This window comes from Eschrichtius robustus, chromosome 6 (assembly GCF_028021215.1).
Source record: "Eschrichtius robustus isolate mEscRob2 chromosome 6, mEscRob2.pri, whole genome shotgun sequence".
Lineage (NCBI taxonomy): Eukaryota > Metazoa > Chordata > Mammalia > Artiodactyla > Eschrichtiidae > Eschrichtius > Eschrichtius robustus.
The window spans coordinates 144,104,430-144,128,946 of NC_090829.1; the positions used below are offsets into that span (position 1 = coordinate 144,104,430).

The 24,517-nt window shown below is 50.7% G+C and overlaps 1 protein-coding gene and 1 non-coding gene across 3 annotated transcripts in view; one reads left to right on the forward strand and one right to left on the reverse strand.

Annotated features, from left to right (window-relative positions):
- Positions 1-23,587, forward strand: part of UBASH3A (ubiquitin associated and SH3 domain containing A) — a 39,541-nt gene extending 15,954 nt beyond the window's left edge. Inside the window, exons 7-14 of one of the 2 annotated variants that reach the window (XM_068545794.1) lie at positions 3,214-3,340; positions 8,725-8,824; positions 11,611-11,733; positions 13,010-13,102; positions 17,263-17,407; positions 18,065-18,171; positions 21,524-21,633; positions 23,450-23,587. In XM_068545794.1, coding sequence (XP_068401895.1) covers positions 3,214-3,340; positions 8,725-8,824; positions 11,611-11,733; positions 13,010-13,102; positions 17,263-17,407; positions 18,065-18,171; positions 21,524-21,633; positions 23,450-23,587 — 943 coding nt within the window. The remainder of the gene's footprint in view (positions 1-3,213; positions 3,341-8,724; positions 8,825-11,610; positions 11,734-13,009; positions 13,103-17,262; positions 17,408-18,064; positions 18,172-21,523; positions 21,634-23,449) is intronic. The other variant, XM_068545795.1, reaches the window with a different exon arrangement.
- LOC137766865 (small nucleolar RNA SNORA61) lies at positions 1,760-1,883 on the reverse strand. The gene has a single exon (XR_011074398.1). It is a non-coding gene; the product is annotated as a small nucleolar RNA SNORA61 (small nucleolar RNA).
- Positions 23,588-24,517: the final 930 nt, after the last annotated feature.

Below are 24,517 nucleotides of genomic sequence, written 5' to 3' on the forward strand. Positions count from 1 at the left end.
GCAGGGGGCACGCGCAGTGCCCTGCTTTTGCTCCAGGCTCTTCAAAAGTGGCAGTTGGGTTTTTTGGTCTCTTTGTATCTTTTGGGTCCAGAATTTGACCCAACTGGGCAGGCACGCAGTTATTTTTAGTCCTGTACAGTTTCTTTGTATTCTGTTGCTGGAGGAGAGGTGTGTCCAGGTGCAAGCCCTGCAGCCAAGGGTCCCAGGTCCCAGCAAAAGGTCCCAGGTCCCAGCCTGTCTCACCGCCAGTAGGATTTACCGCTCAAGACAGGACAGGCAACAAGATGGGAAGAGAAGGTACGACTTGCAGACAGTTTCAGAAGTGAGTTGACTACATCGAAACACCGCGTGGGCACTGAGGGTCCCGGGCGTGCGGTTGTGATGGTGAAAGGCAGGTGGCCTGAGCCTGTGGGCCCCTGAGATGCAGGAGAAATGACGCCACTCCCAGCTCAGGACCCGGTTAGGGTCTCAGGATGGAGGCCTGGGAGCCATCAGCTTTACGATAACTGGGGGACTTGGGGCCACTGTGGGAAAGAAAGGCAAACATTTACAAATGGGCCGAATAAGTAGAAACACACCACGTTCATGATGGAGCAAAATGAATCCTCCCAGAGCCATTTCCAGGTTTAATGAAATTCCAGGGAAAATCCCAATGGGATCGTTTGTTGGAACTTCACTGAGTGATTGAAAAGTTTATCTGGGAGAATAAATAGAAGAGCTGAGAACACTTTGAAAAATAAAAGTGATGAGAGGAGATATTTACCCTACCAGGTATTAAAAGCATGTTATAAATCTATAATATGGTACTGGCTTGAGGGAAAGAGAAAAAATAGATCCGTGGAACAGACTAGCTAACAGAGCAGGAGACCTGGTATATTAGGAGGTTCCTATCTGATGAATGCATCAGAAATAGGAAAATAAATGGGTGTAAAATAAAAGGTATTCTGTATGACCTCACAGCACACACTGATATCAATTTAATTCTGAGTCAAGAATTAAACAGAAAATCATTTTAAAATAGAAGGCAGTTTAAATGACTGTATTTCTGATTTCTGGACTGGGGAGAGCTTTGAAAGCAGAGAAGCAGTGGAATGGATCTTAAGGTGAGACTTAACAGATGTGTCTTTAATACTGATTATTAAATGCTTAAAATGTAAGCCTTCTGTATGTTAAAAATCATAAAGAATACTACAATCTAAAGAGCAAGATGAGAACATGCTTTTCAGAAAATAGTAATAAAGATGTTGTTCCCTTACCAGTCACTCACGTGAGCGGACCGTCTGCCTCCTTCTCTTCCCCCGTAAACTGGAGGCCCAGGCATCCCTGGACACTCTGCCCACCAGCTGATTTGTGTCTGATTTTTTCATCTAACCCAGAGGCCACCTACTGCATTCCTCACTCTTATCCACCGGGACAGGTGAACGCCGGAAGAGTGTCCACCAGCTCTGGTCGCCTGCAGCCTCTGGGCCCACGTGCCTTTCTCCCCCCAGCACGCTGTGATGCTCGGTCCAAACTCCTAGCCAAGGCCACCTGTTCATGGCGCGTTGCATCCCATCCCTCCTGGGCATCCCATGCCCTCCAAGGGCATCACGCCAGCATCATCTGTCATCCCAAGGCCCTCCCCAATGGCTCCCACCAGCAAGCAAACATGCTGTTATCTTAAAAACAAAATCAAGCACAAGCTCTCTTTTTTTTCCCATTTCCCTCTCTAGCTGCTGTCCATTTCTCTCCTCTGATTGTATGTATCTTTTTCACTCAGCCTTGTTTGAAACTAGCCCGCATGCTATAACAGGCCTCGTGAGGACAGCTTCAGTATAACTAGTCCTCCTTTTACGACCACCAGGACAGGTGCTCAGATCCCACGGGAACGGGAACCAGAGGTGCTTGTAAATTGTTTTTAACTAGAGTTTACAAAGATGACCTTTCGCTTTCTAAAAAGAATTTCCCCTGGGAACCTGGCCCTTTCTTGCTCTTGGAGGATTTCCATGACCGTCGGCTCTTGGTTCCGCATTCTCACTCCTCCTCGGGCCCCTCCCCTCTTCCTCACCTCGGCACCGGCACCCGCTCACCTTCTGGAGTTCTCACAGCTCTGGTGTGCCATGACCTTCGCCCTCAGTGGTCCTCAGAGCTCCCAAACGGCTGCCCACCCGGGGCACCTTTCTTGATCCCCTGAGCGGCAGTTTCCTCTCCGCCTGCACCTGCTCGGGCACTGTGGTCACCCACACGCCCATTAATGCATCTGTGCCTTTCCTGTGTGTTGCCATGGCGTTTAATGTGTCTGTTCTGCTCCCTTATCCCTGTTCCCAACCACGAGCATCTTCACACCTTTGGTTATTTCAGAAGGCGATTCTTAGAGGGTGATGCACTGGTTTGCTCGGGCCTCGTAACGAGATAGCACAGACATGGTGACTTAAACAGCAGGTGTCCCTTCTCTTGCAGCCCTGGAGGCTGGAAGTCCAAGCTCAAGCTGGTCCCTCCTGAGGCCTCTCTCCTGGGTGTGTAGATGGCCGTCTCCTCCCAGTGTCCCCACATTGTCGTCCCCGTGTCCTGATCTCCTCTTCTCAAAAGGACCCAGTCAGATTGAATTAGCACCTACCCTAGTGACCTCATTTTACCTTCATCAGCTCTTTATAAATTTATTTATTTATTTATTTATGGCTGTGTTGGGTCTTCGTTTCTGTGCCAGGGCTTTCTCTAGTTGCGGCAAGCGGGGGCCGCTCTTCATCGCAGTGCGCGGGCCTCTCACTATCGCGGCCTCTCTTGTTGCGGAGCACAGGCTCCAGACGCGCAGGCTCAGTAGTCGTGGCTCACGGGCCCAGTTGCTCAGCGGCATGTGGGATCTTCCCAGACTAGGGCTCGAACCCGTGTCCCCTGCATTGGCAGGCAGATTCTCAACCACTGCGCCACCAGGGAAGCCCAGCTCTTTAAAGGTCCTACCTCCAAGTAGGGTCCCATTCGGAGGTGCTGGGGGCCAGGACTATACGTCTGAGGGCACACAGTTCAGTCTGTAGCAGGTGGTGATGGAGAACATGAACCACCACCACTGGCTCAGGAGCTGCTATGTGCTGGGCACTGAGTCATTCTGAACCATTGTTTCGTTTCATCCTCACGATGACCCAACCCACCCGTCGTGTCGCATGCATGCTCTCCATCACGTGATGACCGGATGCTTCCCAGGCTCGTCATGACACTGGCCTCTTTCCTCTCGCACAGGACGTACACCTTCAGTGTAGCCCCCGACCTGAGCTCCGGGAAGGACGGTGAAGCCAGCAGCAGACGGAACGGGGACCCTCAGCCTCCGCCCATGACCCGGAGCATCAGTAGCCTGCAGTCCCTACAGGTGACGGGGCCCTGATGTCAAATGAGCCGCTCACAGCCCCACTCTGTGCCGACTCCGGGTAGACTCGACTCCTCCGGGGCAGCTTTCACTCAGACGCTGCTGCCCTGAGCTCAGACCCGGGTGGGCCAGCAAGGGGCCCATCTCTCTGCTCCCAGGTCCCCCAGCTCCGTCCACCCCGGGCAGAGGGTGACCCCTGCACACACGCACACACTGTGAGCCTGGCCCGTGTCATCATGGCACTAGGTCACGGGGCAGGTAAGGGACAGGGACCCAGCCCTCCTGGGAGGCCACACTCTCACCCTAACTCTGCCATCGGCCGGCTGGCTCCTTCCCCAAGAGCCCACCGGCCCCCAGAGCTTGCCTCCAGTTCAGACAAGAGCTGAGCCCAGGGCAGGGGACACTGGGAGCCTGGGAGGACAATGGGTGACCTCTTTAGCTGGGCCTTCGGAGGTGAACGGCCCGGGTGGAGGAGCTTCGGACTGGGAGCCAGAGGCCTGCCAGCCTCAGACCGATGAAAATGGGGTCCCCGCCCCAGACTCTCTGGGAATGAGGGGAGCCGGCCTGGACTGGGGCCATGGGTTCCCTGAGGCCGAGCCCCCCTTTCCAGATTGAACGAGGGGAGGAGCTGACTTGCAAGGCTCAGCCCAGCTCGGCCTCTGTCTGACCGCTGGTGCTTTAAATGGACGAGAACCTGACACCCGTCCCCGATACAGAACCTCCCCTGGCCTGAGGTCACTCCATCCAGGTAGTGAGAAAGGAAAACTGGCCATAGTTTTGCTATGGTCGCGTAGTGGGCTGAAGAACGGCTCCAAAGAGGTAAGGTCCCAATTCCTGCCACCTCTTGTGAGGAAAATGGTCTTTGCATGTGGGACTGAGATAAGGGTCTTGATGGGGAGATTATCCTGGATTATCCTGCAGGCCCTAAACCTAACCACAGGAAACAGGGGATGTGATGCTCACAGACGAGGAGACAAGGCACACAGAGAGAAGCCATGTGACCTCGGGGCAGAGACTGGAGCCACACGGCCACACGTCAAGGATGCTGGGGCCACCGGGAGCTGGAAGAGGCAGGAGGGACCCTCCCCTAGAGCCTCTGAGGGGGCCTGGCCCTGCGACACCTTGATTTTGGACTTCCAACCTTCAGATCTGGAAGAGAATAAGCTTCGTTTGTTTTCAGCCCCCGCAGTCGGTGCTTTGTTTCAGCAGTCCCAGGAAAGGCATCCAGCACCTTCTGTCAAAAGATCTGATGCAGCCCTGCTGTTGTGTGGACCCAGGGGTTGGTCCATTCCATTCCCCGCAGACCTTTCACTTTATCATAATATTCCTGATGCAAATATTCCTGATTTCAAAGTTCAACCCCTCCGTGCTCTTCCAGGGAAGAAAATGCCCCCCGATCCAAAACCGCAGCCCAAGGCAGTGATGGTGCTTTGAGACCATCAGTGAGCAGATCCAGGTTGGGAACACGTGTGTGTCCTGTGACCTACTGGGAAGATCCCTCCTCGGCAGGGGGAATGGAATAGAAAAGGGGTCCTGGTGTCAGTGCAGGCAATCCCACAGCCACACTTCAAAACGTAAGGCAGCAACGGGACTTCCCTGGTGGCACAGTGGCTGGGACTCCGTGCTCCAAATGCAGGGGGCAGGGGTTCGATCCTCGGTCAGGGAACTAGATCCCACGTGCATGCCACAACTAAGGAGCCCGCGTGCCGCAACTAAGAAGCCCACCTGCTGCAACTAAGACACAGTGCAACCAAATAAACAATTTAAAAAAAAAATGTAGGACAGCAAGACGACCTTCCCCTTGGAGCTGCCGGAGGTGGGTGTCTGCATCCTGAACCAGACATCGGCTCCCTCCACCACAGTATTCACTTCACCTTGACCATGTGCCCATTTTGAAGACTCGGCCCCAAGGCCCTGAGAAACTACATATGGAGACCTTGACCGTCCCATCGGCTCACAAACACCACGTTTCAGGCGCCCGTCAGAACGTAGTCAAGTCCACTGAGAAGAGCCCTGCGTCAAGCACCTGGAGATTCTGCATCCCCCGGGGGTGGGCGGGCCCCACAAGGGGTTGGGAGGGTCTGGCTGGGGCTGCCCGTGGTGCCGGACCCAAGAGCACTTGTGAGGCAGATGCAGTTTGCCTGAGACCTTACTTTCTGGTGTCTGCCCTTCTCAGCAATTCCCAACCACTTTCCAACAGGCGGGGACTCTGCTGGGGCCCCTTCGTCCTTCTTGATGAACTTGAAGAAGTGCTGGGGGAGCAGCCAGAGGTGCAGACCCTCGAGGCCCCACCTCTGTCGGCAGAATCAATCCCAAGGGCATGTTCAGTAGCACTGGCTACGTTTCAAATGAACTCTGTGTCTCTCAGGGTGTTTACCTGTGAAAAATACCTACATTTTCCTCTCCAGGATTTGGAGGAAACCAGAGTGTGATTCTGGGTCTGGTGATGGCAGTTCACACTGAGGAGGGCCACATCTCGTCACCTCTTCCTCACCCTACTCAATAGCAAAGATACAGGGACTTCCCTGGCGGTCCAGTGGTTAAGACTCCACACTTCCAATGCAGGGGGCAAGAGTTCGATCCCTGGTCGGGGAACTAAGATCCCACAAGCTGCGCAGAGCAGTCAAAAGAAAAAAATAGTGGATACAAAAATATCAGCTCTCTCATTTTCACCCCGAAGCCCACCTTCAGAGGGATGTGAGGCCAAAGATGGGGAGGGAGAGAAAGGGTCCACCTCAGGAAAAGGAGTGGTCAGGGCAAAGCAGACCTCTGGCTGGAGCTGTCTCCTGTCCAGATGTCCTCCCCCTTCTGACCGTCCCTGATGACCTTGGCCTGACCATCCCCGGTAATCTTAGCCCGTCCATCCCTGGTGACCTTGGCTCCAGGCATGACCAAGTCCCATGTCTTCCCTGGAGTCCCCCCAGCCCACCTCCTGCGGCAGGCACTGTCAGCTCTGCCCCTCATCCTCTGCCATCTGTGACTCATCTTTCCATGTTGGTCCAGAGGCCCCAGTGAGATCCGAGGCCCCCTAAATGGGGCACCTGTGGACGGCACCTTGTGTCCCAGCATCTGGCACGCGTGCCCCCAGACCCTGACGGCACGAGTCCCCAGAGGCAGCAGGCCTGTGTTGATGTGGAATTTCCCATCCTGCTCCAGAGTCGAGTCCCCCGAACGGTCTGGGCCTGGCGCTGGGCAACACCGCCCCTGCCCCCGGGGCTGGGAGGCGAGCTCCTTCAGGGTCCCGGCCCAGCCACAGTGCCTCCCTCGAGAGGTTCTCTGTCATCTCTGGGGCTCCCGGGGGAGGCCTGTGCCCCACACAGCTGTCCTGGTGACTCCACTTCGGCTCCGCCCTCAGCCTCTGCAGGTCACTCTCACCTCTCTGTCCATCTCGGCTCTCCCTCATTCTCTCCATCCTTTTTGCAGAAAACGTGCTCAGGCTTCCTCTCGAGGTCAACCTCTCCCTCCGACACAGCACAGCGAGAAGGGCCAGCCCCAGCTCCCCTGAGGAAACCCCCAGCCACCCCGCACATAGGAGCCCCCTCCTCAAAGACCCCCCACGCCACGGCCTGGAATGCAGCCCTTGGGTTAATTCACCAAAGCACTGACCTCCCCAAGAGCAAAGGTGGACGTCAGCCCTGCAGTTGTGAGGCCCAAAGGCCGTCTGAGCCCCTGCCCAAAGCAAAGGGGGAGAGCTCCAGAGAGCTTTGCTGTTTCCACGGCTGGACCCTGATAACCTCCTGTCGATGCCTTTCTCTCCCCAAAATAAAGTAAACTAAAGTGCTGTTTTCCCCTAGCACTCAGCCAAACAGAAAAACACCAGCTATGGGAAAGAAGGGCCAGCAAGAAAGGAGAAAGAAGGGATAGATGCAGGGCTTCTCCCCTGGGTGCCCAGAGATGAACACATGCCCTGGCACCCTGGAGAACAGGGTGATTCACATTTAAGCAGAGAACCACATTTAACACGCCAACACTGGGGTGGTCCCAGAGGCCCCCTCGGAGGAAAACGAGTGCCAGCAACAGAGGAGACGAGGATGGATGGACGGATGGTTAAATGATAGATAGATTAGATAGATAGATAGATAGATAGATAGATAGATAGATAGATAGATAGATAGATAGATAGATAGATGATAGATAGATAATAGATAGATAGATGATTGATAGATAGTAGATAATAGATAGATTTTATAGATATAGATATATAGATATAGATACACACACACAGATGGTCCCCAACTTACAATGGTTCGCCTTACAGTTGTTTGACTTTACGATGGTGCAAAAGCAATATGCATTCAGTAGAATTCTGAATACTTGAATTTTGAATTTTCCCAGACAAGTGACAAGTGGTCCAATCCTCTCTCTGATATTGGGCGGATATCAAATGATATTAAATGCATTTTTTACTTAAGATATTTTCAATTTATGATGGGTTTATTGGGATGTAACCCCATCCTACGTTGAGGAAGATTTGTACATATCTACATAGTATATACATACATCTATTATATATATCTATTATATACAATAGATATTATGTAATCTATAATATTATAATAGATAATATATTATAATATAGTGCATTATGATAGATATTATATTATAATATAGTATATTATAAAGATTATAATTATATTATATAATTGAATTACAATTACATATCATATTATAAAGTAATAAATGTATATATTATTATATTTAGATAGATTCAGATCGTTTCCTAAGAAGTCACTATGGAAGGGTGACTATTTGTGTCCCCCACCAAATTCCTATGTTGAAATCTTGTTGATCAATGTGATGGTGTTTGGAGGTGGGGCTTAGGTCATGCGGGTGGAGCTCTCATGAAAGGGGTTAGTGACCTTATGGAAAAGACCCCAGAGAGCTCCCTTACCCTCCACCGTGTGAGGACACAGTGAGATGTTAGCCCAAAAGAGGGCCCTCACCTAACTGTGCTGGTGCCTGATCTCTGGCACCCTGAGACTTCCAGCCCCTGGAACCGTGAGACACAAATTTCTGTTGTTTATAAGCCACCCAGGGTATTTTATTACAGCAGCCTGAATGGACCAAGACAAGGGATAAGGACTTGGAAGAGACAGAAAGTAGACAGCTGATGTGCCATGATGTGGGTCATTCGTTCCACTTTCTTTTCATTTCCTATGTGTGCTATAGTGCCCAGAAAATTAAAAGTTGCAAGAAATTACAGAGATCACCTGCAATTCCTAGCCCCTTCTCATCATAATGGTCCTGGTAAAACGGGCTGTAGCTACTGAGCAAGGAAGGAAGAGATGTGGTGTCCAGGCCACCACTGGATGAGGGGGAGAAGCTGCTGGAACAAGTCTCATAAGGTGGGTGTTAACTCTCACGTGCCTTTCTTTCCACCATTCCAGGCCACCATAATGAGGAAAAGCGTCCTGGTGGTGCGCCACGGGGAGAGAGTGGACCAAATCTTCGGGAAGTCCTGGCTGCAGCAATGTTCCACTTCCGACGGTAGGTACAGTCCTGGCAGAATCCAGACGCAGGAATTAGACGGAGCTAACAGATGAGATCACATTTCAATTTTCTTAGCCAGAGCCCCTGGGGCACCATTCTTCAGAATGACCATGCAAAGACTGTTTATGTGGGATGGACACACGCTCCATCTCTCTCCACAGGCATTACATGTGTGCATGTGAGCGTGTATGCATCTGTAAGTATCTTACCTCAAACGCTTTGGGGAAGATGGAGGAATGGTTTTCAATAGTAAACAAGTCTGCTGGAGTGACACATGGACAGCCCTCTGTGTCCTGGCAGCACACACATGGCACTTGGTTAGTGGGTGCGGCACTGCCTTGAGAGCAAGTCACTCTGGCCGCAGTCACTGACCCTCACACACCCAACTTGCAATCTCACAGCTGCATCTTTCTGAGGTCGTCTTCCCTGTGGTGGTCGCTTCCCTACAATGTTTGGCCGTGCTATACTCAACTGAAGGGCATATTTTTTAACGTGTTGGGTGCTTACCCCAACTTCACCCCTCTGGATGCCAAGAACTGAGAACAGGGCTTGTAGATACAAAATACCCACAGTCTCTGTACTGATCCACAATTGTATCACACACATCCCCTAATGGAAAGCCCAGAGTGCCACTATTTCTAAGCCATGGATAATTATATAAATGAAAGTATTGAATGAACCTAGTGATAAAATCCATTCACAATGGCTGGACTTGCTGAGCCCTTGGGGATCCCTCCAGGACCCCAACAGGCCAAGAAAGGGGGAAGTGAATAGGGCACGCATTGGCAGATGACCTGAATGCACAAGAAAATTCCTGAGCAAATGACATCATGACTACACCTATCTCCAAGAACCCATAGAACTAATGCTACGCTTGTCTCTACAAAACAAGACCAAGTAGAGGCACAAAGGCTCAAGGAAGAAATAGGTGGCTCTGAAGATGCATTGACATTCAAAGAATTATAAGACACTTCTTGCAGTAAAACAATTACTAAAACTACAGACTGAAATGGCACACATGTCAGTATGCATATGATGGTGGTGGTGGTGTGAGAACCAGACCAAACAACCAACATCAAAAAGAGTGACTGGACTTCATAAAAAGAGGGAAAATATTTGGTCATCTACACAAAAGATCAAGTCACCTATAAGGGAAAATATTTTAAAGGCACTGGAAATTCCCAGCTTAGAGGAAACTGCTGATGGATCTTTTTACCAGGTAAGGAAGCCCTGGTAAATTGCATTGTGACAGTCTACTTGGTCTGAATTCTGCAAGTTGCAGTGTTTGATCAATTACAATGACAGGTATTTGGGGACACTGCTGGCCTCCCCTTGCATTCCGGCGTCCCTCCTGGTTTCTGCTCACTTCTGCACGAAGGACCCACACCCTCTATGGCCCCTCACTTCCCAGCGGCGCTGGCCCAGGGCACCCCTATTCGCTCAGACTGTCCTCCCGTCAGAACCCAACCACCCCCCAGGTCCTCGGCTTCTTCTGAGCTCTGCCCTCTGCCTCACAAAGTGATCACAGATAAAGCATCAATGAGGGCAAAAGACCTCAGTGGAGTAGTTTCACATTTGGGGATGACAGATGTCCTTGAGAATATGACACAAGTGACGGACCTTCGCTTTGAATGAAAAACAAATACCAGCTTTCCCTGCGGACACACCTAACACTTTGGCATTTAATAAAGGTCTGTAAAGCTTACGGTTCAAACAAAGTCTTTGCCAGTGGAAATTCCAGGGAGGTAGCTTCCAGAAATATCTTGCATGGAACCTAAAAACACAAGGCATGCAAATAGCCACTGCCTGCCTCCCCTTGGTGAACTTCTGGGAGGCTGGGGTGGCATGTTCAGGCGCAAGTGACAGGCCAGCCATGTGACGTATGGCAGGTCTCAGGAGAGGCAGGTTGGCTGCTAGAATCTGTTGTAGCCAGGAGGTTTGGGGGCCGCTTGGGAGGATGAGAGGGCTTGGTGTGGCGTGGCGTGATTGTCCATTTATCCGCAGGGATAAATGGATAATCTGAGGATGAGATCAAACCTGCCCCTATTGGCCAGTACCTCTGAGCCAGGCTCTGGGCTCCAAGCATTATCTTGCTGATTCGTTCAGACAACTCTGTTGTTTCCCGATTTTTATTGATAAGGGAGATTAGTCAGTTGCCTCTACACACACAACTAGTAACTGGTGGTGCCAGGATTTGCACCAGATCGTCCAATCTTCGAGCCCAAGGTCAAACTCAAAGTGAACCAAGGTGCTCTGAGCCTCTGAATGGGTGGTGGTGGTGGGGAGTCCCAGTGGAGTCCCCTGATGTCCAGTCCTGCCTCAAGCAGCTGACTAATAATACACAATGCAGGACCCTCTCCCACTATCTGTATTCTGTCCCGTAGGCAATGGGACATCTTCAAGCTATGGGGATGGGTTAAGTTTCATCTAATTAATTAATACCAATTTGAGACTCTTATCAAGTTAAGCGAAATCAGTCTTGGTTCTTAATCAGGAAAATTGTATGAATGACTCTTTGGGGGGGTTTTTGAGAGGACAAAGAAGGTCTCATGGTTCCTATGGCTGAAACATACGTTTTCTGTGTTTGAGGGAATGGGTGGTGAGAGTAGGACTTCCTCCTGGAATTGAATCCACATCACAGAGCATGCTCAAGAAAAAACACAGTTGACCACCATGTAAATAATTACCATGCTTCAAATGTGGGTCTTGATCTTAAGAGTTTAGTGGGACAAATATGCACTAACTCAGTGGAACTGAGCATCTGGTGCTTATTTATGCTTTAGGGAAATACTACCGGCCAGACCTGAACTTCCCTCGCAGTCTGCCCAGACGGAGCCGCGGTATCAAAGACTTTGAAAACGATCCACCTTTATCGTCCTGTGGAATTTTCCAGTCCAGAATGGCAGGTATGTTTGAGGATCATTCTAGTAGGAATAGTAACAATAGTTGTAGCAGTGATTATCACTCACGTGTATTGAGCCCTTGCTACGTGCCCTTTGAGGCCAGATCTCCCCTTTATATGAGGGCACCAGTCCTCATAAACTGCTCGTCTTAACTTGATCACCTCTATAAAGACCCTACATTCAAAGAAGGTCACACTGTGAGGCATGGGGTTAGGACTCCAACATATGAATTTAGGGAACAGAAATCAGCCCATCACAACATCCACGGAAACCTCACTGGTGTTGGTACCGTGCAGATTTTGTACTGAAGAGATCTCCTTCTTTTCCAAAGACCAGGTCCTCTAATTTTGCAAGAAGAAATGTGATTTACATGCTTGTCCTTCCATGAGCCTCAGGGGGCTTGAGTTTCCACTACTGCAGATGACCATGAACTTGAAACAGCACCCACTTGATAACTCACAGTTCTGTGGGTCAGAAACACAAACACAGCATGGCTGGGTTCTCTGTTCAGGGTCTCAACTCTGATTTCAAGCTGCTGGCTGGGCTGACTTCCCGCCTGGAGCCTCCTGGAAGCAGTTCCACATTCATTGGGCTGGTGGGAGAATTCAGTTCCTTGTGGTTGGAGGACTGAAGTCCTCACTTCCTTGCCTGGTGCCAGCACAGGGCCTGCTGGATTCCTAGAGCCCACCCACATTCCTTGCAAATTCCAGAGAATTTATTGCATGTCAAATCCCTCTACCTTTGGTTTTTAAAAAATTGTTTATTAAAGTATAGTTGATTTACAGTATCAAATAAGTTTCAGGTATACAGCAAAGTGGTTCAGTTTTAGATAGATAGATAGATAGATGTTCTTTATCAGAGTCTTTTCCCTTATAGGTTATTACAAAATATTGAGTCTAGTTCCCTGTGCTATGCAGAAGGACCTTGTTGGTTGTCTATTTTATACATAGTAGTGTGTATATGTTATCTGACTTCTTTTCCGTGACTGGCTGGAGAAATCTCTGCTTTTAATGGGCTCACCTGAATGGGTCTGGCCCACCTGCGATAATCTCCCTTCTGCCTTATAACATAACCTGGTCACAGGGGAGCTAGCTCACCGTATTCACAGCTTCCACCCACACACCAGGGGATTATACAGGGTGTGTATACGGGGTGGTGGTGGGGATTCTTGGGGCCACTTAAGACCCTGCCTGCCACGGGTAGTAAGCCACCTGTTGGAGTTGCCACCATGGGCAGCTACAGTTATGAAGAGGGCACTTCTCCACCTGCTGTCTTCCAGGGGAAGCTCTGCTGGGCAGTGGCATCAGGATCATCTCCGTCTTCACCTCCCCAGCCCTCCGCTGTGTGCAGACAGCCAAACACATCCTGGAAGGTCAGTGAGAACTGCAGCTAGCTTCTCATGTGGCCTTGACCTCATGACTCTTCTCCGGGGGGAGAAGATAGTGAGCAGAGGTGAGACTGGGGTGGGTGGCCATGAATGGCCACACAAAGTCACAAGACAGTTGTGAACCAGCCCTTGAGAACTGTTAGGAGGCACTGAGCCAGTTAGCATTTCTGGAAGGTCAGGATTGTAATTCGCCTTTGGCCTGCTTCTGCCATGTGTTTTTTAAAAAGCTGGGGGTGAGGGTGTTCCCAGAGAGCTGAGAACTGCTGTGGTCCCTTCTTAAGTCCAAAATGCAGGACTCCCTGGGCAAGCGAATCGGCTCCTGGGAGCTGTTCAGCACCATCAAAAGCTGCTGTGTGATGGGAAGCCAGTGGCAGACCCTTCTGAGCGAGCGTCCACCTACAGGAAGAAGCAAGTTCCTGCCAGAGATGGGCAGCCTGCCCTGGAGGTCCTGGTTCCGCCTCTCCCAGTGTGGGGAAGGGGACACAAGACCTAGGTCACCATGCATGCACGGCCGGTCCTCCATAGTGATGGGACTGAGGGCAGAGTGTGTGGACACAGGTGCAGCAGGTGGGCACGTGTGGAGGAGGGGGCTTGCCTCTGCTTTCTCAGAGACACAGGAAGTCAGGTGACCAGGTGAGCATGAGAAAGGGCAGCACTGAATGTGTGACATGCTTACTGGGGAGAGGGGCCAGGACAGGGACGGGGAAGTACAAGGTGACCATTGGGCAGCACAAAGGCCACTTGAGGTCATGGGCACGGCTTTACACGGAGACCCATCAACGGGGCTGGGGCTGCCCCCAGGTGTGGCCCAGGAGGAGCAGGCAGAACTGGGGCTAACCCCGGGCGGGTTTGAGAAGTAAGCATGATGAAGCAAGAAAGGGTGCGAGGAGCTGAAGGTGCACGGGGGAGGGCCATGGGGATTGAGTGGAGATTTTAAGCCGTGTAAGGTAGGGAGTTAGGGGCTGGGGGAGGCGAATGATACCAAGCAAAGAGTCAGCTCCGTGGAGTGAAATCCCGGGAGGTGGCTGGAGGGTTGGAATCAGATACGAGGGACAGGAGCCTACAGAGAAAGGAAGGCTGGCTGGAGATAGAGAAGAGGATGGCACTGAGCTTAGAGAGGGTTGCAGCTGCTGCGAATGACCTACCAGTTCAAGGTCAGGGGGGAAGGACATCAGTGGAAGAGGGGGAGAAAGAGCAAAGAGGCTGCTGCTGGACAAGCCGTCTTGCAGATAACAGCATCGTGCCTGGCGCGGCGTCACAAAGAGGGCGGCGAGCAGACCTTCACGGGAGCAGCTGTTGAAATGATGGCGGGTCCGCCAGCCCAAGCACCACCCCAGTATCTCCTCCACGTAGATCAGAGAAGCTCTGACAAAGTGCCTTCCCGATTCTGCCATGCAGCTGGGAATCCCTCCCGGGGATGGACCTGATCCTTGCACAGGACCCGTGTGGGCTCGTGGCCAATCCAGTCCTTTCCTACCTTCTCATTAACGTGCTGTTTCTTGATCCACTCGCTAAGTTGTGAGGGTAGAAACCCGTTTCATCACCGTCCGCTTTCCACACATTTAAAACTCGGAGGCCGTCTCTGTGCATCGTCAGCCCTGCAGACGTCCTCCGTTTGTCATTTCTCATCCGAGCGTAACAGGGGACCCCGGACTCCCCCGCACGGTTTCTGGGGTCCCTGAGACTGAGAAACGCCCGTGGTTTCCCCCGCTGCTGAGATTTGCATGTTCATTGCTTTGCTTCCCTGCAGCTCTGGGCTCTGGACCCATGGAGCCGAGGGCAGGTTAAAGCATGATGTCAGCTGCTAAGCACACCCGGGAGGGGCCCAGGACCCCACCGTGTTTGCTCTAAGTGTTTCCATTTGATAACTCTTAACAAATAGGACAGAAGAAAGCAAAATAGATATGAAGTCATTTTATGCCCGGATAGCTTAGGATCAATATATGTGTAATTAATCCAACAACTATAGCGATCAGATGTGAAGAAAGCAAGAAACACGCACAAATACAGGATAAAAGGTGACAGGCTCACCCCAGGTTCTCCTGTGCCCCCCACCCGCCTTTAAACCCGCCATTTAATTGAGCTTATTTTGTTTTAACCCATCCGAGAGGCTGATACTTTTCCACTAACCTAAAAAAACACTTGAATCTCCATCTGAGGCTGGCAGCCCACAGGTGAGCGGGGGTGACACCTGCAGATTGCCTGTGTCCAGCCAGGCCAGCACGTGGATGCCTCTGACGGTGACTTCCTCCAAGTCGCCAGGCCCTTTCCTAGTGATGCTCTCAGGCTCCCTTTCCCCACCCAGCCTCCCAGCCATTGTCACAACATATGAAAAAAAAAAAGATAAGGAATATTCTTTTGGCCTTAAACGAATATAACTGAGAGCTTCAAAAACATTTTTCGTTAACTTTATCCCCTTTTTGTTATCATTCATGTTTCCTCGTTATGAACATATCTGTTCCAATTTCTCTGACTTCTATTACGTGGGTCTCTTGCATTTAAAATAAAAGCTCCCCAAAATGTTTTCTGACAATGATCATGTCAATGTCTTTAACATGATCTCTCATTGACTTTTACTCTATATGCAGATGAGGAGGAGGACGAAGTCAGTTTAAAGAACATAAATTCATAAACCCTGTGTTAATCAAGAAAAGCAGGATGCCCAGCCTTCTTCATATGTCCTCAAACATGACCATCCTGTTTTCCAGAATGCTAAGCTTTATCTCACCACCATGTCAGTGAATGTCCAGATGGACCATTTCCCAAAGTGTGACCCACAGAACAGGAAGAGGGCCCAACGCCATTTGGGACACTCTCCAGACTCTTTTTTTTTTTTTTTTTTTAAATTTTGTAGAGTATTATTTTTCTTTTATCAATTTATTTTTTATTGAAGTACAGTTGAATTACAATGTTGCGTTAATTTCTGCTGTACAGCAAAGTGACTCAGTTATATGCATATATATACTCTTTTTCATATTTTTTTCCATTATGGTTTATCACAGGATATTGAATGTAGTTCCCTGCGCTCTACAGTAGGACATTTTTGTTTATCCAGCCTATATATAATAGTTTGCATCTGCTAATCTCAAACTCCCAATCCATCCCTCTCCAAACTCTTTCTTCGTGTCACCTATTCCCAGTGGACACGAGTTCCTCACAGGCTGCGGGAGAGCCCAGGAGCCCCATCAGCCAGGCTTAACTCTCTTTTCTAAATGTGCTTTGCAAAGGAACCCATTTCATGGGCCTGAAATACATTTTGGGAATGGATTTGATTGCCAGCATTTCCGTTTAATGTCATTTTCTCCATTTCGAATAAAAACATTAAGGTCTTGTTTTTCCCCCACTCAAAATGAGGTGGCCTTAGTTTACAGGTCTCTTACTGAAGGTATAAAAAAAAATGTCAGTTTATGGAATGTGCTTTTCTGTAGCAAACGTATGTACTATTTTTGGCAAAACAGATGAAGTATACTTAGATGCAAATATGATTATATGAAGTTTTGTCCAAAACAACTTCACCAGTTAGATTTTACTGAATTCATGACTTCCATTTCCAGTTTTTTTAATTTACAATAGAAAGTGGAGGTTTTTTCTCATTAAAAAAGAAATCCTAGGGAAGGGCAAGTTGTGAGAGATAGAATGTTCCAGAAGGTGACTCCCACCCACCCTCCGCTTCAGCTCAGTCTGGGGTAAGTGGTTACCAGGATGGCGCTTCCATGTGGCTAACAAGCTCCATGATTGCCCTCGTCTTTTCCTCAGATCATTGGACCAGCCAAGTCCTCATAGGTGCAGGCTCCTTCTTGACCCAAGGAGGAGCCCGGGGGGCCGCGTGCTATGGGGCTGCATCGGGTCATCAGGATGAGCACCAGGGAGGCCGCTGCCAGTGGCACCTCCCCGATCCCAAGAGACTCTGGCCCTTCCTGATGAGCAGAAGTTCATCACTCCTCTCATACCCTCCAACTGCCCAGTGGCTTTTGTCTGAGAAATAGTGCGTCTGTGCCTAATCACAGGACAATATTCAGCAAGCAAAAAAAAAAAAAGTCAGATTTTTTTTCCAAAGGTTTGATTTAGACCTAGGAAGAGACTTATTTACAGAAAGCCAAAATAGACACCGAAGATGATAAACACTTGTATTCTGTTGAATCCAGAGCTCAAACTGGAGAAGAAAATTAAGATAAGAGTGGAGCCCGGAATCTTTGAATGGACCAAATGGGAGACTGGCAAAACCACCCCGACCCTCATGACCCTGGAAGAGCTGAGAGAGGCGGATTTCAACGTCAGCATGGATTATAGGTGAGCCGCCTCACGTTGTCTGCTGCTGGGGTTTTCTCGTTCTTGTTAAAGAAAAATTACTCACGACACTTGTTAAAGGTAATAAGGAAGGCTTTATTCAAGAGGGACCACTGCAGTGGGGGGTTTGTAGAAGGGAAGGAAGATCAGATTCCCCTCCGAATATAAGGCCAAGTGGGGATTCTTCCTCCCAGGAGCAGGGTGGGGCGATGGGAGATTCTTAAGAGAACAGGGTGATTCTTGCTAAACGGAACCTAAAAGGATCCTTGCTGCAGGCAGTCCAGGGGATCAGACGCCTCCTGGGGTTGGAGGGGAAGCCGAGTTTGCTCGGATATCCAGAGTGGTCAGATACGCGGGTGGGCGATTCTGGCTAAACTGAGTGCACAAGGTTGGATGTGAAGCCCACAGGTCGGGCCCGTTGAGAAGAGGGTCAGTCAGTCTGGCTAGAGTTCGTCAGCCAGAGAACCTGCATCTCCCGCTGCCCGTGGCTGGCGGCGCCATCACAAGCCTGTGTGCGGGTGCTCAGGGAGAAGGCTCGCTGGAGGCCCAACGCCAGCTCTTTGCTGGTTTTGAGCACAGAACTGGAGGCTCGCTGCTGACCGTGAGCCCTGGCTAGAGGCGAGCCGTCTCCCTCCTTCTGCTCCCCTCCCCCTCCTCCAGGCCGGCCTTCCCCCTCCCCTCCCTCCTGCCCGCCGAACGCTACGAGGATTACTTGCACAGGTGTGCGGTGAGCATGGAACAGATCGTCAGCACCCGCCCGCAGGACGGTAAGTGGCCCCATCGTCCTCGGGTACCAGCCTCCCTGGGGGTTGGGTTCTCACCTCCAGGATGGAAATGATTGATTTTTGAACCTAGGGGTGCCCCAACCTCCCCTGCCCCATTTCCCTGCCACTGGAGTGCTACATCGCTGCCTCTGCATAGACACACGCCCCCCGACCCAGGCCCTGGGGCCCCTGATTCCGGAACCAAGAGCTGATGGGATCCAAGACAGAAGGGTCGACACAGACCACCCACGCCCACTTCCTAGGAAACAAAAGAAACTAAGAACCAAGCAGCCAAATGTTGGGTCATGTTTAAATGACAATTCGGACAAAGCATCTGTTTAAGTTGATGGTCGAGACCATTAAAGAAATTTGAACATGGAATTTAAATCTGGAATCTGAATATGGAGGTATTTAAGAAATATTAGGGCTTCCCTGGTGGCGCAGTGGTTGAGAATCTGCCTGCTAATGCAGGAGACACGGGTTCGAGCCCTGGTCTGGGAAGATCCCACATGCCGCGGAGCAACTAGGTCCGTGAGCCACAACTATTGAGCCTGTGCGTCTGGAGCCTGTGCTCCGCAACAAGAGAGGCCACGATAGTGAGAGGCCCGCGCAACACGATGAAGAGTGGCCCCTGCTTGCCGCAACTAGAGAAAGCTCTAGCACACAAACGAAGACCCAACATAGCAATCAACCAATCAATCAATCAATCTTTAAAAAAAAAAAGAAATATTAATGCTAATTTTGTGAGGTGTGATAATAGCATGGTTGTGTGTAAGAATGAAAAGTCCTCCTTTGGAGATGCAAACCGAGGTACATCCTGTGAAATGGCGTGATGTTTGGGATATGCTTTAAAATACTTCGCTAAGTGTCCATCAACCGATGACTGGATTAAGAAGATGTGGTGCATATATACAATGGAATATCACTCAGCCATAAAAAAAGAATGAAATTTTGACATTTGCAGCAACATGGATGGACTTGAAGGGCGTTATGCCAAGTGAAATTAGTCAGACAGAGAAAGACAAACACTTTACTTATATGTGGAATCTAAAAAATACAACAAACTAGTGAATAAAACAAAAAAGAGGCAGACTCACAGATACTGAAAACAAACGAGGAGTACCAGTGGGGAGAGGAAACGGGGAGGGGCAAGATAGGGGTCGGGGATTAAGAGGTACAAGCTATTAGGTATAAAATAAGCTACAAGGATATATTGTACAACATAGGGAACATAGCCAATATTTTATAGCAACTAAATGGCGTATAACCTTTAAAAATTGTGAATCACTGTATTGTACACCTTATATAATATTGTAACTTATACAGTATAATATGGTACATAAACTATACTTCAGTAAAAATACAATAAAAATACTTCACAGAAAAGGGGGTGGGGTAGCAGACAGATGATACAAGATGGGCAAAATGTCAACAACCGTTGGAGCTCCCTGATGGGAACACGGGGATTCATCAGGCCCGCTTTTGGGGTATATATCAAAATGTCCATAGTGAAACTCGAAAAACAAATCCTATGAGATTTAAGTTAGCAAGTGCGTATTGAACATCAGCAATGTGTCAGGTACCAAATAAAGCATCATGGGAAAAATCTAAGCAAAGAAGACACACGTTCTACCCTCAAAGGGTATGAATATTGTTGGAGGAAAAGGCGCAAACATCTGGAATATTAGGAATATTAAATAACATGAAAAAGAGCTCAGAAGGAGTTGATAAGGGACCACCCGGCCCACTTGCCCCACCATCGTTCTTTCCATCCCTCGTCCAAAGGAGCTCAGGGGACCAAAGACTCTGATGACCAGGACCTCAGGGACAGCTGAGCCCCTGCCCTCCCCCCAGAGTCCCCAGTGCACCGTGGGGCACGTGCTCTGAGACCTCAACCTTGCTGTGTCCAGCACCCCATGCACACCCGGCCACGAGACCGGTCTATGTGACCTGTTTTGACTGATGGGCATCCTGGGGAAGGTGCTTTTGGAAACCACAACTTAGTGGCCTTTGATTCATTATCAGTCTCACGTTGCTCACAGTTATTGCCACAGGCCATCAGAGGACAGAATGAAATGAGGGCCTTTCCTGCACCCAGGCCCCGCCCTGGCCCACCTGTGTCCACCTGACCCAGGCTGAAATTCAGTGTCCACGGATGACCTTCCTTCCAAGCGTCTCCCTACGGTCCTGAGGGCTTCTGGAAGCGGATGCAGAACCATTGCTTCCTCACCTCTGGGGTCTACTGACCCCTGCCTGTGACACAGGTGGCTGCTGCCTGCTGCAGGGATGCAGACCCAACCACCCATGGCTGTGGCAATTGGCTGAGGCACCCAGGATGCAGCACCTGAGCGGTGGAATGAGTAGGGTTTGGAAGGCAAAGGCTGGGCCAGGAGGAGGCGGAAGGCGTGAGCAGGCCAGGAAGACGAGGGGCGTGTGGATCAGTGGACAGAGCAACGGAAAGTCCAGCGGGGCTGGAGGGTAAAATCTCACACCCGCCAATCCCCTGGCACTGGTGGCCCTTCACAGGCTTTACCTGTTAGGTCCTCACCCTCCCGTGCGATCTGAAATACACCTCCACTGACACAATGTGACTTGGAAGCTCAGGGGGTCTAGGAGGCCGCCGTGTCCAGGCAGCCCGGCTGGAGAGCACAAGCCAGGGGTCAAACCTGCATGTCCGGCAACCTCACCATGACCTTGGAGGCCAAAGAAATGAGTGTGAAATTACTCAGAAATAACACAGGAGAAGCAGGTGGGGGCTTGGCTCTGGGTGTCACACCGGAGAATCTATAGCCACATTAGGGGCAAATGAATAGATCACCCTGTGACTCGCAGCTTTCCAGGGAAGCTCGGGTTCTGATATCGTCCTCAGGTGGTGGGCTGGGTCCGGCCGCGGGGCCTCCCTGGCTCACCCGCGGGTCTGACTCCCAGCCTTGCCCGCGCCTGTCACCTTCAGGAGACTCACTCGGCCCTGGACTCTGGGGGTCTTTCTGTAAAGCGAGAGTCACCTGCGGCCCCTTTGGGATTGAGCAGCTGATCTTTCTCAGGCTCACAGGCGAGGCCTGGACGAGGCCGCTCAGCGCACGGCGCCCTCGCATCCCTGGAGCTTGCGGGCAGGTGCAGCCACCTGAGCCCCGCACAGGATGCGACGGGCTCAGAAGAACTTCTACACAAACCAGAGGCCGACTGCCAGTGTTGTTCAGCTCTTACCAACCACGCCTCCCTCCTACCCGGGGTCCCTCAAGGCCTCGGGGCACCACGAGCCTGTTCTGCCCGACAACTTTGGGCCCCCCCTCCCCGTCTAATAAGAGGCGTTCTCTGTGCCTGCTCTGACCTCGGGGTGTCCTTCCTCCCACAGTGGGCGTCATCCTGGTCGTGGGCCACGGCTCGGCGCTGGACTCCTGCACCCGCCCACTCCTTGGGCTGCCGCCCCGGGACTGCACAGACTTCACCCAGCTAGTGAGGAAGGTACGTGCCCCCTCGTATCTCTTTCTGCCGCAGAAACAGGCAGCCCGACGATGCGGCGTCACCACACGCCCCTCTCAGAACGAAGACAAGAGTCCTGACAACTCAGGGCAGCAGGGACCCACCTGTCACCTGAGAACGTGCCCGCCTGCTCTGACGCAAAGGGCAGCCTTGGGCAGGGAGCTGACGGGGGAGGTTTGTCATCTTTCTCATTATGGCAACTGTGGCCATTTGCTACCAACATAATATAAAAAACAAGACAGAGAACTTTTATTATCAGGTCACATGATAATTCCTTGTCACTCCGTAGTTGAGCACTTGGTCCAGTGGGGGGTGACACATTTGGATAAGAAGAGAAAGGGCGATTGCTGGGCTGACTTGCTCTGGGGACTGGGGGGCTGACGGACAGAAGGGAGCCCCTCCCTCTTGCCTTTGGAGTCATCCAGCCTCGGAACACACGAGCTGGTCAAAGCTGCTGGGGTGCCTGGTGCCGGGCCGGGGCCGTATAAACATATACTGAAAAAGCAAGCAGGTGACGGATGTGTAGAGAAGGATAACGGGTACTTTGGACCAACTTGTGGAGCACCACCTGGCAAAGCAGAGGTGGCTTTTATCCAGATGGCAAGGTGAATGGAGGCGGGAAGCTCAGGGCTCAGACCCCACCCCCATCCCTGCCCCCTAAATCTACGCAGGGCCTTGCTCCTGCTGACATCGCCATGTCTCCCGTCCCCGCGTACTCCTACGTGGCCGCTCCTATTCTTGCATCCCTTCCCTCCCCGGGGCCCCCTGGGGGTCCTCGTCATCCAGGCAGACAGCAGCGCTGCACACGCCAGACGCTGACTGAGATTGCATGTCAATTGCACGTTGACACGGTTCCAAAATCCCATTAGTCTTTGTGGCCAAATTCCCACCCATTCCCCTGACCCTTGGCCTCCTCTCTCGAGACGTCAGCCTTGAACTTCCAAACTCCCGCCACTTTCTTACACTGAGGATTTGATGTCCACCCCCCACCCCATCCCCAAGTTAGCTAGACTTGCCAGTTAATATCAGAAATTCATCAAGGTCTTTACCAACCAAGGATGGGCCTTAAAGTCAGGAGCAGCTGAAAACGGACATTCAGGAGCCCACCCCCATCACACTCATCCCCGAACCCTCCCCCCAGTCTCTACAAACAGAAGGAGAGAGTCAACACCAGCCCCCAATTGGATCCTGCCCCCCAGGTTGGAATTTTTGCACGTTTCTTCTAACCAAGGAATTTCCGGACATTGAAAAGAGAGGGGAAAAAAAGGAAAGCAGAACACGTAAACAAACAAAGCCTTAAAAACAAAGATCTGCTCCAAACCATTTATTTTACAGGGAATTGAGGTCTCAAGTTTCATTTTGTCGTTTACTCTTGGGTTTAAAAACACAATACCTGTATCTTTTTGTGCTGCTGAATTCGAGAATGGAAGCCCCTCTTGAAGCAGTAGGGTAGACAGAAGGGGTTGTCAGCCTCAACATTGTTGACATTTGGGCAGGACGGTGCTGTGCTATGGGGACTGTCCTGTGCATTGTGGGATGTTTAGCAGCATCTCTGGCCTCTACTCCTGAGATGCCTTAGCACCCCCAGCTGTGACAAAGAGTGAGGTCTGCAGACATTTCCCACTGCCCGTGGGAGGGGCGGGGAGCCCCCACTGAGGGCTGCTGTGTTGGATGCTGGTGCTGCGTTCAAGGCATCATGGGTATGTCACGCCAGCCTCCAAGGCTGTTGGCTTTGGAACAAGTCTGAAATCCATGGACCTGGTATAAAACAATAATAAGTGATTTAACTCTGTTCCAGATCCCTTCTCTGGGTATGTGCTTCTGCGAAGAAAACAAAGAGGAAGGAAAGTGGGAGTTGGTGAACCCTCCCGTGAAGACGCTGACTCATGGCTCAAACTCAGCGTTTAACTGGAGTAACTGGATCCCAGGCAACTAAGAGCCACCTCTATGTTTGCATAATTCACAATGATGAAGAGGGGAAACACTTCGCAGTGGCTGTAAGATACTGTTATTTGAAAAGATCATAGTCTCCCCTAATATGACTTGTAGAAGCACAAAAGGCACTTTTAGATACCAGAGTGTTTGCCCTCTGCAGACCGTCATCCTGTGAGCTTAGCTGCGGGGATGCCACCTTGTACCATGTGCATTGGCCATGTGGCTTGGAGGGGAATGAGGAACCATGACACTGACCCCACAAAAAATTCTACTTTACTTTATATGTCTTTATTCATCAAGTCCCCAATTGTTTTTTTCTTTTTCTGTTTCAATCACTCTTTGGCTATGTCCACATAGGCCAAAAGAGGTGGAATATTGAATAAAATGGTGCAAGAGGGCTTCCCTGGTGGCGCAGTGGTTGCGAATCTGCCTGCCAATGCAGGGGACACGGGTTCGAGCCCTGGTCTGGGAGGATCCCACATGCCGCGGAGCAACTAAGCCCGTGAGCCACAACTACTGAGCCTGCGCGTCTGGAGCCTGTGCTCCACAGCAAGAGAGGCCGCGATAGTGAGAGGCCCGCGCGCCATGATGGAGTGGCCCCCACCTGCCACAGCTAGAGAAAGCTCTCGCACAGAAACAAAGACCCAACACAGCCAAAAATAAATAAATTAATTAATTAATTTTAAAAAAATGGTGCAGGAAAACCACCTACCAGATCAAAACCGGGAAACAGGCTTGGTGACCACAGACCAGGTATTAGTTTCCTGTTGCTGCTGTAACAAGTAACCGCACAGCGCTGATTAGAGACACAACTTTTTTAAACACACACGTGTTTACTCTGTTACAGTCCTGCAGGTCAGCAGTTCTGAAATAGGCCAGCGGGTTCCTTTCCTTCCGCGGCCCTGGGGAGAATCTGCTTCCCTGCTTCTCC